The following is a 19,980-nucleotide window of genomic DNA, read 5'->3' on the forward strand; positions in this document are numbered from 1 at the left end:
CACCCAGTAGCTCCCCAACACTGAATTTCAAGTTTTGTTTTTCATGTTCTGTTTTCCTTCTGAATCTGACACGCCTTGTCCTTTCATCGTTTCATTATCTGACTTGTAGAATGCATGATGGTTTGTTATCACTTGCTATTCATATGGTTTCTTCACTAATTATCACCATTGCATTTTAATATGGATTGATGGCATAATCACTCACTAATGCAAAACAGGTCAATATTGATTGACCTGTTTTAGCATAAATATTTTAATAAATTGGCTGCAACACATTTTGCAGTACAAACATTTGACTTACAACAAAATAGGCAATTTGTGGCCAGAATTCATAGTGGAATCCAGCCAGAGTGTGCATCACTGAGCAAAAACATGTAGCTTTCTGTGACATTGCAACGGCTGTGCTGGTGCATTTCATTAATATGTGAAAATGGTACAATTGTGTGAGAGAATGTCATCTGCTACATCCTCCTTAGCATATTAAAACTGGGAGAACTGTGTTAATCCATTTGCTTCTCCTGAAATCCTCTCACAGACACCTAAAGGTAACCCTGACCTCTTTTTTGGGTTGTTTGGAAGGATTCCACCACATAATTCTGAACAGGGAAAACTAGTTAAATAAGGCAATTATCTAAATTGAGAGGTTGTATGCAAATTATAGTGTGAATGAAATGGTCAGAGTGGCCCACAGCACTGCTACCACAGAGCAGAGCCGTCCAGAAGGCGGCGGTCTCCTGAGCTGCTCCACAGTTCCAGGGTGACATTTATTTGCCCCATCACAGCAATGCCAGGGGAACCCCCCCCCCCCCCCCCCCCACCCCCAACCTGTCTTTCTCAGTCTGCTTCCATATGCCATTCGTGTGAACCACCCCCTCCTGCCTCACAGTTCAGTTTCCATTTGCATCTACCCAATATGCAGGCCTGCATCTTAGAGAAAAAGTTCTGCCAATTCATCAAAGAACTAATGAGCTGCTTGGCCCCTCCCTCCCGCCAAGTGAACATCTTTGGCATCATTCCCATCTGCTCCACTTCATCACCATACTCAGGCATGTCAAATGGACCGCATTTAGCCCATTAATAACCAACACAAACTCCCATTTTTGCATGTTTATCCCCAACACATTCAGAATATCTAATCAAATGGGTGTGTTTTCATTTTCATTTTTTTCGTGTGTGTGTTTAGTTTCCTTTGATGTTTTTGTTGCCGTAGCTTTGAAGTTATTGTTAGCTGCCAAAGGATTTATCTCTGAACTACTATTCTTTTAAAAATTATACTTGTTTTATTATTTTTTATTATGCTAACTGGCTTTTTTAGCCATGAGCTGCCATGTTACATTTTGGTGTGGACATTTGCCAAGATTTAGAAAGTCATTTGGATGAATGTGTCTGATGAAGAAAAGGTTGCTGAGTTTGACCGGCAGTTCTCTCTGGTTGCTTGGATACCTGGGTTATTTGTTTGTTGCGGTCTGAAGCCTGCACATCAAGCAGCTACAAGGAGCTGCAATTTTTCATCATTTGTTATGACAGCCAGGATCCTGCTTTTGTCATCTGTTTAAGGGTATTGGGATATTTTACCTTGCTTACAAATATAATGAAACACACATGCACAATGCTGTTCTGAAGAAACCCAGCCCTGTACTCCTCCACTCACAAATACAGGGGTTACAGAGCTTTTGTGCAATGCTTTTCTGCTTTTTAAAACTCAGTGAAACAAAATAATAACATTGCAGGAATCCACGCTCGTTCAGGGACGACAAGGACAGCAGACAATCTCTCTCCTCTCCATCAGTGCCTCACCTTATCTAGAATTCACTTGTTCCTGCTCTACCCCTTCACCAATACTAACTGCCTTAGATGCCAATGAGGAACCATTTCAAATTCAGTTTCAGGGAAGAGACTAAAGTTTAAAAAATAAAACTACCATTAACCAAAACATTACCAATTAAATATTCATAATATGTATTACTGCACATTAGACCCATATTTGTTTTTGCTGGGTTATTGCTGCATTCCATAGAAGGTTATGCAGTATGTATCTACCTAGAATGTCAGAACGTTACAGCTGGATCATAGCTGGAGACAGAACAGCCATCTCTGAAAAACCACAGCAGTGTGCACAATCTTCCAACATCCCGCATCCAGTAGATAACAAAACTTAAACAATATTAAATAACCATTTGGAAGTATGAAGTACTACTGTAGCTGTAGCAGGTTTTCATAATTTAGCACTCATTTTATTTAGCTCCTTTAAAAGGCATAGCTGAAACATCTGACTATTTGACTATTTTTAAGGATGAGATTGAACTAGATTGGTTATTAGGATTAGATGTTGTATGTTAAAAAGTATGATAGAAATGCACGTTTCCTCAATCTCTTCCACTCAGTTAGGGATGGTTTAACCCCTTATTTCTGATACAGCATAACTGGCATGATCATAAAGGCAGAACACAATAATTTCTCAATATTGGCGATGCACTGAATCTTGCGAACTCCCAGATCATGTCCTATCATTGACAGCTGGTTTTTGGCTGCAGCGTCTTCCCAGACTAATTTTTATTTGTATTAGGATTAAAACCGGAAGTGGGCGTGGCATAAACCTGAAATGTGAGTTAACCCGGAAGCTGTATGAAATGCCAACAATTCTTAATGTTTACCATTATAATCATTGGCACTGCTATTGTTCAGAAATTAAAGTCATGGTTTTACAATGACATCAATAATAATCCAGTTTAACAACAGGTAATTTGCTCTTTAAAGCTGTATTTAACAAACAATGACCTATATATTATATAGCCATAACAGGCTTTTATAACTGTGAGGAAAACAAACAGCCAAATCAAGTTTGATTTGCTTAAGCTTGGATAAATTAAATAAATAATTGAAAAGCTGCCCTGGGTAGAATACATATTCAGCTATTGTGCTCTTACTCAAACTTCCCAAAGTTTCATTTTGTGAAGACAAGATCCTGTACATGAGGTGGCAGCAGCATCAGATACAGCATTACAGTATCGATTTTTGCACCAGTAGACCTAATTTGATAAAGATTATGAAATCATAAATTGCTACCCTATTTTCTAGAAACAAAGGACTCAACTGAATCAATTTGAGTTGCAAAACCTGCTATGGACTTCTTTTCAGATGAGTCTGAAATGAAAAGCTGAAACAAAATGTAATTTGTATTTCTAAATTATAGCGGTTCTGTTATATAGGCTAAGAGAAAATGTTTCAAGGCATATTATAGGAACACTGGGGAAAGTGCTAAAATGTGCATGACAAAAAAAATGAAAAAATGGTCATTCTCCTCTTATCAATTCCGCAGAAAACGCACAGATTGGTAGTTTGCTGGGACTGCACGAATAGAAATCGGTTACATTTCACGCAGTTGTCATGTAGCTGCTCTATTCAGTTTATTCGAAGTTTCAGTTTGTTTTTCAGTTTGAAAATATGTCGGTGGCGTTCTAAGCCATTTCCATAACTACAGCATCCACACTTATTCATCTCCATCCCAAAGGCCTAAACAGCTTCAACAGATGATTGCAGTGAATGAATTTTGTGTGATTATGTGCGAAGTTAGTTTCGATAGCGCTTGATTGGGAAACTTGTATCAAAGCGCTGGTCATTCAGTTACTGAACAGCGTGCTGGAGTAGACAACGGCACATTTTAACCTGGGTAAAAGCACCTGTTTTCTGTTGTCTGGGGGTTATTAAGAAAATGGCACAGACTGCCTGTATTTCTTTACTGAGTCAATTTTTTATAAATGTAAAAAAAGGCAGTTATTTTAAGCCCAAATATTTAGGAAGTCATGGAAGGAGGCGGATATAGCATTTATCTAGTGTTAAAGGGAACTCCCACTCACTGTCTCTCTGCAGGTGTGTGTGTGTGTGTCTAATTGAGAAACTTGGTTCTGACTTTTGAGCGAATTGAATCAAAGAGATTGGGAAAAAGATTATTCAGAATCTGAATAATATTGGCCAAGTTCAGGAGGAGAAAACATTTGGGGAGAACGCCTTGTTCGAGTGTTGCCGAATATGGTATTTGTATTTGGCACCATCCCTAATATGCAACATCCATAAAATAATAAAATGTCAGTTAACTATGCCAATCTAGAGATATGATACAAATCATAAATATACAATGCAGATATTAGCATCGTTCACCTCTCTGAGGACCCATACAAAGTAAAACGGCCAATGTTAATTCAACTCTAAACAAGTATATATGAGTCTATTAGGGATCATATGTACTCTTTAAGAGTTGATTTAATACTGCATGTTTGACTGTGTATGATGTAAATGAGCTTTCATTTACATTCAGGGTATTTTGCAGGCACTTTTGTGCAGAGTAAATTACACAGCTTACTTTGTTTTACATACAACCATTTAATTTATACACCTGGATGTTTTCTGAGGCATTTAAGCTTAAGTACCTTGCTGAGGGGTACAATGACAATGTCCCACCTGGGAATCAAACCTACAAACTACAACAAGGCGAGTTCCCACTATTACTTTGTTACACTAAAAACATTATGTTACATTGCTGTTAATAAACAAGTAGTCACTCAAGCATATCATGGTCAGATGTGAATTATATTTTTTAAGTGTGCCTTAAACTGTAAATCACATATTCAGGCAATTAACATATTATTGAAGCCCCAGCACACAGTGTCCACTAGCGGTCCACCTTCATCACATCTGCCAGTCCTTCCAAAAGTGGACCACTGTACTCCCAATTTGCAAAGCTCTGGAAGACCAAAAACAGTCCAACTGGTGATTGCTTGTTGGGCCACTTTCTGCTCTGCCTGGTCTGTTTGCTGTCATTGATGAAGCCCCTTAGGTGTCATCACCCTGATACAGTGGCTGGACACATCTCTTATGTTTTTTTTTTGTTTTATCAAGCCTGACTGTTGATGGGTATTAATTTGAACAATAATTGAACTAGTCACACCTTCCTATAAAGTTTGGCCTATCAACTATCAACTTTTGTTATGTGGCCTTGTTCACCAGGATATTGAATTTTGAAAATTGCATTTTATTGGATATACAACATTTCTCTAGGTTGTATTTAACTACAGAATATACAATTGTAAATTAATTTTAATTTCTATGTTGCTCTTTATTTACAGAACACACACACACACTCAAGTACTCATTTATACTTTGGTCTGTGCATTGTTGTGCAGTACACACTGCAATTTTCAGTTAAAAAAGTATTGACCTTCCTATTCCTTGTGGTTTGATTGACACTCTGGGGTGATGGCTAATTATATTGACACTTAACCATCAACCATTCTTATATCTACAGAGCAGTCACATTTGTGATTTTAGCATATTTTCTGTACCACCTTAACAATATTAATAATAAATAAATTTTAAAAAAGACATTACTTGTTTTTTCCCTGAGCAAAAGCTCACTTTTGAAAAAAATTGGAAAAGATCCTGTTGATCCTGATAGACCCAAACAAGAATGCTATGTCCTCTGTACAATCTTGAAGTCAGAGAGAAAATCCACCTAGCCGGTGTCTTTTCCCAACTCAACCTGATTTTATTGTTCCTCGCTGGGTTATACTATGGCCAATTGTGTGACCTCAAAGGAGACCCAGTTATTACATGAGCATGAGTACAGTCCAGATACAGTATGTGACCCTGGTCATATGACACATCACTGCATCTTGTCTTTGTAGCATTAGCCAAATTAAACTTTTTGAACTTTCTTGACATATTCTCTGAAATCCATGTACTTTTGATACAGGAAAAGGCAGTTGTTTGCTACTGACTAGTTTATTGCCTAGTTTATTATTCTGTGACGTGTCTTTTTATTTGTTCAATAAAGTTATCTTACCTTTCTGAACATTACTATTATTTTATCCACTCTCAATGTTACACACAACCCCCTTTACCTTTGTATTGGAATCGTTGTATGCTGGGTGTTCAGAAAAAAAAACTATTTTAAATTTGGAGCACTTATCTTTTATAACCCATTTTGTTTTTATTCATCATATCTGAATAAAATCAGCCCGTATGAAATGGAGGACCCCAGTTGCAAATGTTTTAACCTGCCAAAGCAACAGAGTTATGTGAAAACAAATTCTATCTTAGCACACATTCGGTAAAAAAATAATAAATAAAAAAAACATTATTAAATTGAATCTTTCTTTCAAAAAATGTTCTCACCCTGATACATTTGTCCTAGTTTGTAGAGAAATGATTGAAGTTTCCTATTGTTTATGTTCTTGCATCAATACAAGGTCTTTTTCAATATCCTTTTGAAGATAAAATGTAAGTTACTACCTGATTGCGGTGTTCTATAGGATTTTCAACTGATAAGGTCCCTCTCATTTTCTCCTAGAAATTTAATCCAGATCCTACTACAGAGTTTATGTGATCATAAACAGTCAACATTCATTTTTACAGTAGAGGGTTATGTATTTTTGTTCTTTCTATTGTAACTATTGTAATCTTCCCTATCCCCGGTATTAATTGAAATATACATATGCAACGCAAATTGCTAGTGTTGGGAGAGTGGTATTTCATGAACCACATATTGAGTGGAGCTAAAAAGCGCTATCAATCACTGACGTTTGAACCAATAAAATGTAGGGTTCCCCACAGCAAAATACAATGTTTGGCTCATTCAGTGATTGATATCATATAATGGCTCTGTTCATGAAACTTCTCTCACCACTAATTGGCATCAACATTATAGCACAAGCTGTACACTGCCTATATAAAGCCCTTTGCAGTGATGTGACTGTTTGCACAACATTGTGTTTTTATCAATTAATTAATAGCCTGCAGTTGGGAGGGAGGGGGTTGTTCATTAAAGTGCTTTGTGAGAACATCACAATTCAACATGGGGAGATGGTCTACATAAGTCACCCTCTGTTGCCTCCCCTGATGAAGTGCCATTCTGTTTGTTTGTTTTTTTTCATGCTTCTCATTTACTGGCAGGTGAATGCTTTATTTTTGCCTGCACCATGCTTAGACTGCTCTCTGGCTTCAAATGACACCTTTCATATTTGGCAATAGCCAAAATTTTTAACACAGCTTAGTTCATTCTGACTGGTCAATGAGCAGGGTAATGTATAGTTTTAATGCCTGACACAGAAGTAGTGAATTATTTCTCCCCGTGAAGGCCATTCGACTGCTTAATGACTAGCCCTGAGGTCATTATCATGTTTATACTACACACAAAAAGCATGATTGTAATCAAAATATGTATTTCAAAATATGAAATTCTATTGTAATGGACACATTACTGAAAGCTGCAGTAGGGTAGCAAGGTGATGGGGAACAGTAATGCTTAATTGGCAGCAATCATAGAAAGAGCTGCTGTGAGAGAAATCTAGCACCATATACTGTATTTATACCATGAAATTCTGCATTCTAAAACCAGGGATTCAGCTCGTGTTCTTGCTTTCAAAACAAAGTGGTTTACAATGTGAACCAAGGTATGTCTCTTTTTCTGTGGGCAGAATCAATGGGTATTATAATGTTCAAAATATTTTTACAACATTGCAGACGTTAAGAAAGTAGTCTGCAGCATTACGTATTCCAGAAAACATTCCAAACCGAAATACGAACTAAACACTTAGCAACAACTACATCTTTCTAGTCCCTCTCAACCGGGTTTAATAGCAAACTAGCTTAATGCTAAGTTTGCCATCACTCACGTTACATAATAATAAAATTTGGTTTGGTTTTAGGTCAAAATGGTCTCACAGCATGGTCGTATGGAATAGTTAACCTGCCAATTAATAAATTATATTCAAAACAGAGGCTAAACTATAAAAATAGTCAAGGTACAACTAGACTAGCTACACTCTGCAGTCATTCATGGAAATCAAGCTAACTATGCTTGAGTTGGCAGTGGCTGGACACATCCCTTATGTGAGATGAAATGTGTTTTATCGAGTCCAACTGTTGATGGGTATTAATTTGGAACAATAATTAAATGTTTGCTAGCACTTCTTCATAACAGTGGCAAACATGGTAAAACTTTGCACATGTAAGTGAACTGTGCTCGGACAGTGTAAGGAATAATACATATTAACAAATGCCTTGTTTTTCTTATGATTGCAGGAATACCAAATCGACATCATTTTTGCTCAGACATGGACAGATACCCGGCTTAGATACAACAGTACAATGAAAATATTGACTTTGAACAGCAATATGGTGGGACTCATCTGGCTTCCAGACACCATCTTCAGAAACTCCAAAAATGCAGATTCCCATTGGATTACAACGCCCAATCAGCTGCTCCGAATATGGAACGATGGGAAGATCTTGTACACATTAAGGTAAATAGAATGTTCTTCATTTTGCAGCTGAACCTGTTAATTTTTTTGAACTAGGCATTATGTAAAATATAATAGTAGTAATAATAACAATAATAATGATAATAATAATAATAGCTGACCAGCATGTTTCCTACAATCTTTTGCTACCACTCTCTAACAATGTCACCTCCACATTTTTTTTATTTAATACAAGCTAAATTTCATTTAGCATGTTTTCCCTATAGAAAATGCTAGCCCATTGTGAACTCTATTTCAACAGCCATGAGTGTCCTACAGAAAATGTCTGATCCACATACCTACATGTTTAGTAAGTACATGCAGAGCATCCTGGTTGCTCCATGGGCCTTAATGAATTTTGGAAACAAGTGACCCTACTTTTGGGATGAGCCTAATAAAGCCATTTCATCACTCCTGCCTTGGTTCACAGCATGATGCAATGAGACCCACATGCCAGAGGCTTCCAGCTAATTGGGATATCTCAGTGCCTGAGAGGAGAATAGATGACCTATTTTTTAATGTCAGAGAGGGTTTCAAATGGGGTTTCCTCTGAAGAGTGAAGAGTTTGTCTGCATTCATGTGTGCATCCTTGTGTGTCTGATTTGTTGTCATTTTTATTTTGTTGTTCAAATTAGATGCAAGAAAAGAATAAAATTGATACAAAACAATGAGAAAGAAATGTTTGAGATAGTTTCAGTGTATGTATGATGAACTGGTATATTAATGTCTCTGGAAGAAATGATTCCATGGGTCTTCCAAATTTCAGCATGACCTTTGGACCTTTTTATGTATTTCCTTGATGGATTTTTTTTGGATATGTTTGTCAAATATAATAGAGACAATCCCCCACTACAACTTTTTCTGTCTCCCTCCATTTACAACATTCTAGAACATCTTTTCCATGAATTCTATAACATTCTGTCTCTGTTGAGGATGTGCAGCAGTGCAGTGAAGTTAGACTCCCAATCCACACCAGTGTGAACTCCCAGACTGTGACACGAATGGCTTGGTTCCACTCTATTTTCTCCCTTCTAGACTGTTTGTCGGTAGTGCTCAGTCTTTGTGACAGGCTCATTTGATAAACACACACCAGCGCCTGTCCAAAATGGAAAGGGAAGTTCCTAAAATTGGATTTGGGTTCTAATATTCCTTCTCTTGCCTTGACAAATGGGGCTGAAAACTAGTAGCATGACATTATGGTAGGTTGCAGTTTAGAGAGAGATAGTCAAATCTATGCACTATTAGTGTGGTTAAATGAGAATAGATTTATTATGTTTATGCTTGTGCAATTCTTCTTTGAATTGCACTGCATTTTTTATAATGGCGTGCAAACTGATGTAAAACAGTACATTTTCATTTTAGAGCTCTGCTTAAATTAGCCTCTAATAAAGAGAACATCATTAAATTGCACGGTTATTGTTCTCCAAAGGTCTCACTTTGAAAATTTCTGTTGAAGCTCTGCAATGTTTGAAACTCCATGGAGGATAACAATAAATAAATAAATAAATATTTTATTTGGTGAATATACTGCTTTCAGATGTAATCTTTATTTTAGTAAAATGATAATAATAATAATAATAATAATAATAATAATAATAATAATAATAATAATAATAATAATAATAATGTCTCCGATCATGCCATCAGTTCATAATTCTGCATTTTCGCTCATAAAAGCCAAACTTGACCATGACCCTTCATTAAACTTCTAATTGGCTTAATCTGGCAGCGATGCATAGATGTAATCATATTACATCTATATTACATAATTACAAACTGCGCAACTGTGGCAAAAGAGTGTATTTTTGGAAGTACCCAGGTAGTGAGATTAATTTGCATCTTGGATGAAGGGACTGTAAAAACACTTTTCCTGCAGAAGCCTGTATAGTGACCTACTGGGTTTCCTAGGGAGTGTGTAATGCAGACGTTGTTTGGATGGAAGAGATTTCACAGCTGAGCAGAGACTGCCCATCCCGCTGTCTCCCAACACGTTATAAAGCATTTCCTTGGCAACAAGAGAAACAGCTCTGTTGCTAGGAGTTGAGTCTGCAGAGCTAGGGTAATCACGACCTGGGGCTATATAGAATCCCTCTTACAGAGTCATATTGTAAATCAATATTCATGAATGTAGCAGTGTTTGGATTACTGATATTAGATGATTAATAAAAAGGAACAATGGGATGTCACTTTCCTTATTAATTCTTCTTTGTGTGCAACTGTGGAGCTGATGTAAACAAGGATGCCATTTTGTACAGCCACATGAGCTTTTTAGTGTTCTGCAAGGCCTGCTTTACTGCAATTGTCCAGCTCCAAGCTCTATCTGCATTATCCACTGGTGCATGAAAACAAACTCTTTAATGCAGCACACTGGAATCTTCGGTCCAAGTGATGGGCACAATGTCTACTGATCTTCATACAAAGGAAAATATTTTAATCGTTTACAAAAACGAAGGTGGCACTGATCTGGAAGGCCATTGGAGGATGTCAAAGTTGATGTCACATTACTCTATGTCCAGGTCAATGAGCAGGCATTCTTGCTGAATGGAACATTTCACACAGCCTGTCACCTACTGTATATTGTTACACATATCCTGCTCTGAGCAGTGAGTGCACACAAACCTAACATGACCTCCTCACTCTGGCTCCTTCTACTTTCGAATATATGGGGAACAGACTTTCTCTTTCACAGACTCTCTCTCTTTCGTGCACAAACACGCACACGCATGTACACACAAACACGCATCCAGTAAGATTAGAGGTGATTTCTGTGTGATCTGAGCTGAGCAGCTGACCCAGGTCTCACAGTGAGAGCAGATTGAATAAAACGGTACATCCTGCTAGGTCACAAACTGCTGTCAGACACAGCATGTCTTCTCACAGGTCCAACACCTGCAGTCACACAACAAACCTGACTGTTACGCTGACTTACAGCTGTTGTGCACAGCAGCTACACATTACTACCCAGCTCCCACCCATTACAAGCTAATGGAATGGACTGGTAGCTCAGAGGTCGTAGGTTAAATTCCACATTGCTATTATACCCATGAGCAAGGTGCTTAACCTGAATTGCTTGATTAAATACCTAGCTGTATGAATGGATAATATGTAGAAGCTGTAAGCTGTGTAAGTTGGATAAGGGTATCTGCTAAATGTAATATCTGCTAAATGTAATATCATGTTTATATGAATACTCTAGGAATAAAAATGTACTCTATCAGCTTTCTCAGGGTTGAATTTTACACTAACCGTGCTGCTGTGCATAAGTCATATGTCAGTTGAAATTGAAATCTGGTTCCATTGTTCAGACATTGTGCCTATCCTTCGAGGAATCCCACAACACAGTTGAGTTGGAGCAGGGATTTTGCACACACACACCCCCCCCCCCCCCCTTCCCCCAAATCCTTGTCTTGGTACATTAACCTGTGAGGGAACATTCATTGACTGTGAAAAGAACCAAGGCCACCTCCCAATTTCCTGCATTCCTTCTCCACTAGTCCACTTAAACTTGTTACAGGAAATAATCAGCATCATAGGATTTCAATGAACCTGCAAAAATTTCAAAATAATATTGGTGATGCGTGCCTCCTTCTATACCAGACAGAGTGCCTCTCTCCACTCCTCTCAAGTCGACTAAATTTACACCAAAGTGCCAGTCAGTTCATTTTTTAATTCCTGCAACACCTCTATTAAAAGATCTTTGCCAACACTGAGCAACATTCATGTTACTCATACGGTTATATCAGCCCTTTGACGGTGCAATTCATGTGACTAAATGGTTGTTTTTTCATCCACACTTGCTCACTAATAATACTATATTACAAATATACATGCTTCACACAACAAATTCTAATCCACCATGATATCAACTCAGAAAATATTAATTGATTTGTCAGCTATTTATATCATATTCTCCTGGACTATCTGCACAATTAGCATTGGTAACACGGGTGTCTTAAGAAGAGGGGATTGCCATAAATGAAAACAATCACTCCCATCTCTCATCTTTCCTCCCCACAGGTTGACCATAAATGCTGAATGCCAGCTGCAGCTGCACAACTTCCCCATGGATGAACACTCTTGCCCCCTTATCTTCTCCAGCTGTGAGTACAGAGGCGGGTGGTGGTCTGTCCCCCCTCCCCCCATCCCCCAAGCCAACCCACCAGCTAGCCAGCCAGACAGCTTGATAGACTAGCACTCATTTTCTTTGTGATAATATGATGATTGCGGTTACACTATTCGGGGTCCAAGCATGAAGTGCATGGCAACCTGATTTTTTTTTTTTTTGCAAGGATGTTCATTAGCGGTCCAAGCACAAATTGTGTTGGAACCATATTGTTTTTACTATGATTTTTATTATTATTTTTCCAGGTCAAAAACCAATTCTGCTGAAAAAACTGAACTGTACAAGGGACACACGCTAAATTTAAAGGCCGGATCAAGGAGTGTGCAGCCACCTCACATACAAATAATGACCCATGTCCATCATTGGTGGAAGGGGGCGGGGGAGGTGGGGGGATTTGGGGCTATAACTGAAGGGAACACGTTTAGATGTATGTCCACTTGTAAAAAAAAAAAAAAAAAATTTCTTCTATGATTCTCTGACTGTTGACCTCTTTCATAGACGTTACAATGTAATTTCCTGTCTGGATCTTTCTCCCGCCACTTTCTAATTTTTGAAAAACTTGGTCACTGTAAAAAAAAAAATGACCCAATGTAACACATTTGTAAATATATACCATCAAATTGGTGCCCATTGGAGAAATGTGATGAGGCACCATAACACAGCAATAGAAACATATTTGGACTATGTCAGTACATGATAGGAAGGCCAAATTTAGACACCCCCCCCCCCCTCCAAAACCTCAGACACAAATAACAACCCATGTCCACAACTGGAGCTGAAGCAAGCGCCTTTAGGCTTCTAACTCAATTTTATGTCTGATTTGCTTTTTTTTCCTGATTCCCGGAGAGATGGCGTGTTTCAGGGACACTATCACTATGACATAACTTCCCATCTGGATCGTTTTCCCACCTTTTTAATTTTTGGCTAAACTTAGGCACTAATAAAATGCACATGCCAGGCAGGATGGAACCCAGATACACACATGCATCAACACCCCATTTGTAAATATATACCAAATCAGTGCCACTGGAGAATTGCAGGGGTAGCAGAGTCTCAGAACCACTCATAACACAGCACTGGGGCTATATTTGGACCATTCTGGACACTGGATGCTAAATATACATGACAAATGCAACCCACCTACAGACATATGACAAGATGGAAGCTGTAAATATGCACCATAAAATTTGTGCTTGTCCAAGAGTAGCAGAGATAGCTGACTCTAAAATACACCATAACACTACAGTGGGGCCACAATTGCACTATTCTGGACACAGTTCCCAATATATACCTGGGAGAGGCCTTGTGGGAACAAGTGATATTCCGCCACCCGTTTGGCATCCATATCAATGTCTTGTGAGGATATGAATCGCTTCCAGTTGCTTATGCCTACAGTCGGGGATGTCGTCTGCAGCTTGGACCGCATCAGAGCTGCCGGCATTATTATTATTATTATTATTATTATTATTATTACTACTACTATTATTATTATTATTATTATTATTATTATTATTATCAAGGATTGGGTCTTGACAGATGAGTTTAGTTTCATTTATTCACCTATGGTTCTGCTGACATGTTATTCCAATGGTTAACAAAGTACTGCACTCAAGACAATGAGCTTATTATTATTATAATAATAAATTATAATGTGCCTGCTCGACCACTCCGCTCTGCAGCAGCAGGGCGTCTTGTAACCCCTCCCACCCGCCCAAAGGGATCACAGAGCTTCTCCACCCTAGCTCCCCAGTGGTGGAACGAACTCCCCGTCCCTCTCCGAACCTCCCCCTCACTATCCATCTTCCGCCGTGGCCTGAAGACTCATCTCTTCAGACTATACCTAGAATAACCACCACCATGCTGTGTATATATATATTAAAAAAAAAAAAAAAAAAAAAAAAACTTTTTCCTTGTCACTTGTTACATGTTGCCCCATCCCTGCACTTCTTGGTAAATTGTATTTGTCCTAATACTCTAGCTTAATCTTCTGCCTAGTTTGGCTTTGCAGATGTTAGACCAGGATAGTGTTCATTGTTCTCAGCTAGAAATAGCTGTACAAAATAAGTAATTGTACCTTACTGAACCCGTGTTCAGCAGTTGTCTACGATCATGAAAATGCACTTCTTGTACGTCGCTTTGGATAAAAGCGTCTGCCAAATGAATGTAATGTAATGTAATGTAATGTATTATTATTATTATTATTATTATTATTTACTTATTTATTTATTTATTTATTTATTTATTTTTATTTACAGATACAGTTTCTCAGATAAGATATAAAGGTCATGCATTCTTTTGTTTATCCATCATAAGTTCTAATGACATGTTGTTTCAACATGTAGTTTCGACTCCATATTTGTGAGAACATAAAACACCATTACAAGAACTCTTTAAACAGCAATGAGTAATCCTTATCCTTATGAGGAAGGAATTTGAGAGTGCATTACTATACATCCACTGTTGGAAACAGAATCAGGCAAAACATGGCGGTTCACTCCCTGGTGCTTACACTGTCTTTTTAGTTGGGCAGAAATAGAACCGCATTAAGTAGTGATATTACTTCAGTCCTGTAATACAGATGGTGTTTGCTAACAGCAACCAGGGTCCTGGGAAAAGTTTTCACACCAGCTGCCAGGCAGAACCAATCACAAGTGAGTGCCAGCTGTCAGTTTTTTGTTTTTTTTTTTATTGGCAGACCTTCCGGATCTGGAAGAACAAAATTAGCCAAATCAAATATATTCTCAAGTTGCTAGCTAAAAAAATTACAAAATTCAGGAGGACTAACTTGAACTTGAGGAGGGCTAGCTTTAGCTGTCTAGACCACAGTGCCACTGTTTAAGATGTCTCTCCGCTTGTGCTTGTGTTTTTGCTCTTTCTGGAAAAACACAGCTTGTGGCAGATTACCAGAAAAAAACTGGTAAATGCTTAGCTGGTGCTCAGTTCAGCCCGAATGGTCGAAATGAAAACCTCCCTGCTAGGGTAAAAAGCAGCAGTGGGGGTTCGACAGAGAACAGTGTGTTGTTTAGCACAGTGAATTTTCCAACAAACAGCTGCTTTAACATGGTCTGAGGAGAGATTTTAGTTCATCTCAGAATAGATCAAAGGTAAAACACCATTAGAAATGCATTTTCTTAAAGAGCAACTGCTTGCATTATATTATTTTGCGCATATTCTACGGTCTTACTTAAGAAGTTGAATAGCTCTTAGTCTTCCTAATTAGCACATGACAGTTGCATGTGGAGGCGGTTGCATGGAAGGAAATGTACTGTAATGGAGACACAAATGGTAACTCTGCCAGCTCTTTAGTGTGCGGTTAGAGCTTCGCAGTTTGAGGTTCTAGTTCCCCTGGCTCAAGTTCTGGTATTGGAAAAGCGTCTGTGTTTAAGCAGGGATGAGCTTCATACTATACCCTGCCGTGCCTCATTAGTTAGTGTTTCTTGTGTGGCCTGGACTCTGCTTTGTACTTACAATATTTCTCTTGCCAAATTCCACAAGTTCCAGTCTCTACACAGAGGACTGCTCTTTGTCAGACATTCAACAGACAAATTATTCCATTGTGAACTGACTACACACTGCAGTTACTCAGTATTCCACATTTTAAAATCAGAAGATTACTCTTTACAATGTGTGGATTTCAAGTCCTTTGTTACAGTCATCATTTATTGGATTTTGTGACTAGCTTTAAACTACTGAACAATACTTAATGTTCAATGCTCAAAGAGGATGAACGCTCTTTGAAAAAGCCCTGAAAAACAATCAAATGTTAACAGAACAAAATGAGTCCTTGTTGGTACAAGATACGTTTATTTTCGTATAAACGGGTTTTATTGTTGTTTTTTTTTTGGGGGGGGGGGGTTTTGGGGGTTTTTTCCCTCAAACTCCTGATGTGAATATGGAGTTATAATTACAAATTGAAATATAAATTACTGTGGATACGCTTAAACTGAAGAATGTTTCGTTTTCAACAACTACAAGCACCCCATTCAGACAAAATGTGAAGGCTTAGGAGAGCTTCTTCATGATTGATATTTGCAGCTGATCTGTGATTCAGCGCATGTACTATAGCTGTGTGTATCGTACCTTGACCCTAAGGCAGGGTGACGTGATAAGATCTATACACTAAAAAACTGATGATGGATGGACAGACCATTTAAGTGCTGACCCATCATGTGTGAGTCATCCTGCAAGATAAAGACAAACCAAACCACACAAATGCCCCAGACTGAGACAGGCAGCAATAACACAAAGAACAATCGGCTGATTGGGAGATTTGTTCCAAAATGAGGGGTTTTAAAAAAAAACTCATTGTGGAAATTTAAAAGAGCAAAAAACTGATGGGAGATAATAATAAAAATGGGGTTTTAAGGTGCGGGTGAGGAAAGTCTTTAAAATTTGTATGGGAAGCAATTAAAGATGTGGGTGTTAATTTCAGGAATATTTCAGGAGGATTTAAATCCCTGGCAATAATGATTTCAGGGTTAAGATTATGTTGCAAAACAAGATGGTGTAGTAAGGCATGATTTCTGTAATGGCAGAAAACAATGGCCAGGCAAACTTGACACAGTAATAATCAGCAATTTCTTTGTGTTATTATTACAATCAAAGATTCCCATCAGTTTCATGTTAAACTCCATAAAGCCTAATAATAAATATATGAACGATAAATGAACGAATGGCAGTCAAGCATACAATCAGCAGCATACAGCAAGTCTTTGAATTCATAATTGCACAGAAATGTTATGTATGGCAATATACAGTATACTGCAAATACTGAAATTAAATATATAATGCAATCATTTAAAATTGAATATATTATGAAGTCATAAAAGATATTGAACTTTGGTTAGAATGTAAGCACAAATGCACCTGGGCACAATTGGAATTGCTGGTTTAATCTTATGCAAGGAGAATATTTGTCACCTGTGCCAGGTTTTGTAGTTTCGTGGTCTGCAATAAACCCATTTGCATCAACATTATTTGCACAGGGAAATGTGTCAATACAAACATTCGGTGCTGTGCAAGTTTGGTGTTGAATAATGGTTTTACGGTTAAACCACCCCACACCAGATTTTAACTGAAACATTTCCACATTGTGGTATTTTGGTGCCATTATAAATGTGCATATATGAACGCATGAACACATAACACAGACGCAAGAAATATTTTATTTCAGTTTTACTATTGGAAATGCAAGCTATGTTCAGCTATACAGTCCAATATAGGTTATTTAGGCAATGTGTTTGGCTGGCTGCTCCACAGGGTAATTCACATTTGGCCCGGATGACAGCATTTCATTGCAGGATACAGAAATCCCCACTGGTTGATCAGGCACCCTTAAGTCCACTGCACCTGAAGTGTCTTCACTTGTGGCGGCAGTATAATGGCTAAGGAGTTGTTCTTGTAACCTAAAGGTCGTAGGTTCGATTCCCGGGTAGGACACTGCCGTTGTACCCTTGAGCAAGGTACTTAACCTACATTGCTCCAGTATATATCCAGTTGTATAACTGGATACAATGTAAGTCACTCTGGATAAGAGCGTCTGCTAAATGCCTGTAATCTTCCTCTGACTCACGTACTGGACTTGCGCTCTGCAGTGTGACAAGAATCTGCCGATACCTGTTTCAGTAATAAGCAAACTGGGATAAAAGGAAAAGCAAATTAATTAATAGAACTGCATTTTTATTCAGTCACTAGTGGGAAGTATGCTGGTCCTGTGCAGATGCAGACTGTAATGGGCTCACATGCAAGTTTCGACATTAAGTAACTGTCACATATCAAAAAGCAACCCCATGCGCATCTCTCCAAATTAGTCCCTTCAATTTTCAATTTTCAAACAGCCTTGTGACTCGACTTAATTGACTCATTTTGGTAAGTAAAGTGAATTTTAAAAACTGAGAGCAAGAAAAGCTGTACACTACCAATTATCAAATTTTCTCTTGCCAAGGATGTTAAAAAAGCCCGTATGGGTGCACATTCCAAAAGGAATAAAGCTATCAACAGTATGAAATGAAAAGGATGATCAGTATTAATCATGGGTGAGTTCTCCCTTATTTGAATAAAGGCTGACATCCAATATATTTCACTAGGCTGCAACGGAGAAAAAATAATTGAAATTTAAAATTGGTCACATCAGTGAGCTGTTTCCGCCTCGTTTTACCAGTGCCTCAGTCCGCATTCTGAAATGATTCATGTTATATTTATGTTCCATTTCTATCAAGGGAATAAGAAATAGCTCCAATGCTAAACTTAAAACATTATTTTCACGTGGTGCACCACACTATACCAGTGACATTGCAAGCCTTGTGAGTGACAAGCTAAGAATCTCACTTTGTCAGCCCTATTGATCTGTCCCAGCAGTTTTCTCTGTATGTAGTTCAGTCAGAGTTTGCAACAGGGACAGTCAAACTCGGATATGGATGCTTTAAATTAAACTTCTATAATCTGTACATCATTTCGCATAAATTATGTATTTCATTGTACCCACAGAGTAACACAATATCCCCAACATGACCCCTAACCTTTTATGTATCCACGGAGGTTGCCCAACATTGTGCACAGCGTACTCGCCCATATTTACGTATTTAACTGAACTGTTAATGCATTTACATTTGATATTTTCAGTCATGTAGCAGATGTTCTTATCCAGACCAACATTTTAAATTTTTACATGCAATAAATATGAATATTTATAGAGGAAAGTCAGTTTGGGTACATTGTTCAGGGTTACAACACGTGTCACATGAGAATCAAACCTGTAAGTTTGAAGGTACAACCCCAGTTCCCTTAACATTAAGCAAGACTCCTGCCTAATTGTGCAATTTTACCATTTAATTAAGTTATACTAGTTCATAATTTACTCAGCAGGTAAGTTATCATCAAGAGCATAACTGCCTTTTCACTGGCCTCAGCTAAATGGAGCTTTACTCCCAGTTAACAGCATTAATCCACAGAAGCATTTTCAGTGGAATTCCCTGTGTCTGTCAGTGTCTATGTACAGGTATGTAGAGGTGGCATTCATTATCTTAATTTTTTTAGTTTTTACTAGTACAAAGTACTAGCACTAAATCAGCACTAAGTATCAGTACTTCCAAAATTATTTTTTAATCGACAATACTTTTTCATGACATTACTCCAATTATGGTTTTAAAGTTGTCTTAAGACCCAGCTGACTTTTGCTTTTCTGACATGTTTTATAAATAACAAATACATTTCAATAACATTGCATCATTCATGGTCTGGAAATGCCCTGAAGATCTTGCTGACTGTGATATATATATTGACCCCCTGACTGAATGATGCTGCAAAATAAGGCTTCTGACATGAGCTTCCATATATAAAACAAAATTGGAATGACTGGAGCTCTTTGACTCCCTTACTAGCCTCACAACCATATTTGTCCTTCTATGTCCTCTCTCTGGCCATAAATAGCTCTTTAATGTCACTTCACTGTCTATAGGTAATGCACAGTAAAATTATTAGAGTTAAATCAACTCTTACAGAACACATTTGGTCCCTGTTGGACTTGCAAGGCCACCAGTTTGTCTCTGCCATATGACATGG

General features: G+C 38.0%; 1 protein-coding gene across 2 annotated transcripts in view; it reads left to right on the top strand.

Moving 5' to 3' along the window:
- Window positions 1-19,980, top strand: part of LOC118222263 (gamma-aminobutyric acid receptor subunit gamma-3) — a 183,118-nt gene that overhangs the window by 108,875 nt on the left and 54,263 nt on the right. For both annotated transcript variants that reach the window (XM_035407709.1, XM_035407710.1), the window contains exons 4-5: window positions 8,080-8,300; window positions 12,315-12,397. In XM_035407709.1, the coding sequence (XP_035263600.1) occupies window positions 8,080-8,300; window positions 12,315-12,397 (304 nt within the window). The remainder of the gene's footprint in view (window positions 1-8,079; window positions 8,301-12,314; window positions 12,398-19,980) is intronic.

This window comes from Anguilla anguilla, chromosome 3 (assembly GCF_013347855.1).
Source record: "Anguilla anguilla isolate fAngAng1 chromosome 3, fAngAng1.pri, whole genome shotgun sequence".
NCBI lineage: Eukaryota > Metazoa > Chordata > Actinopteri > Anguilliformes > Anguillidae > Anguilla > Anguilla anguilla.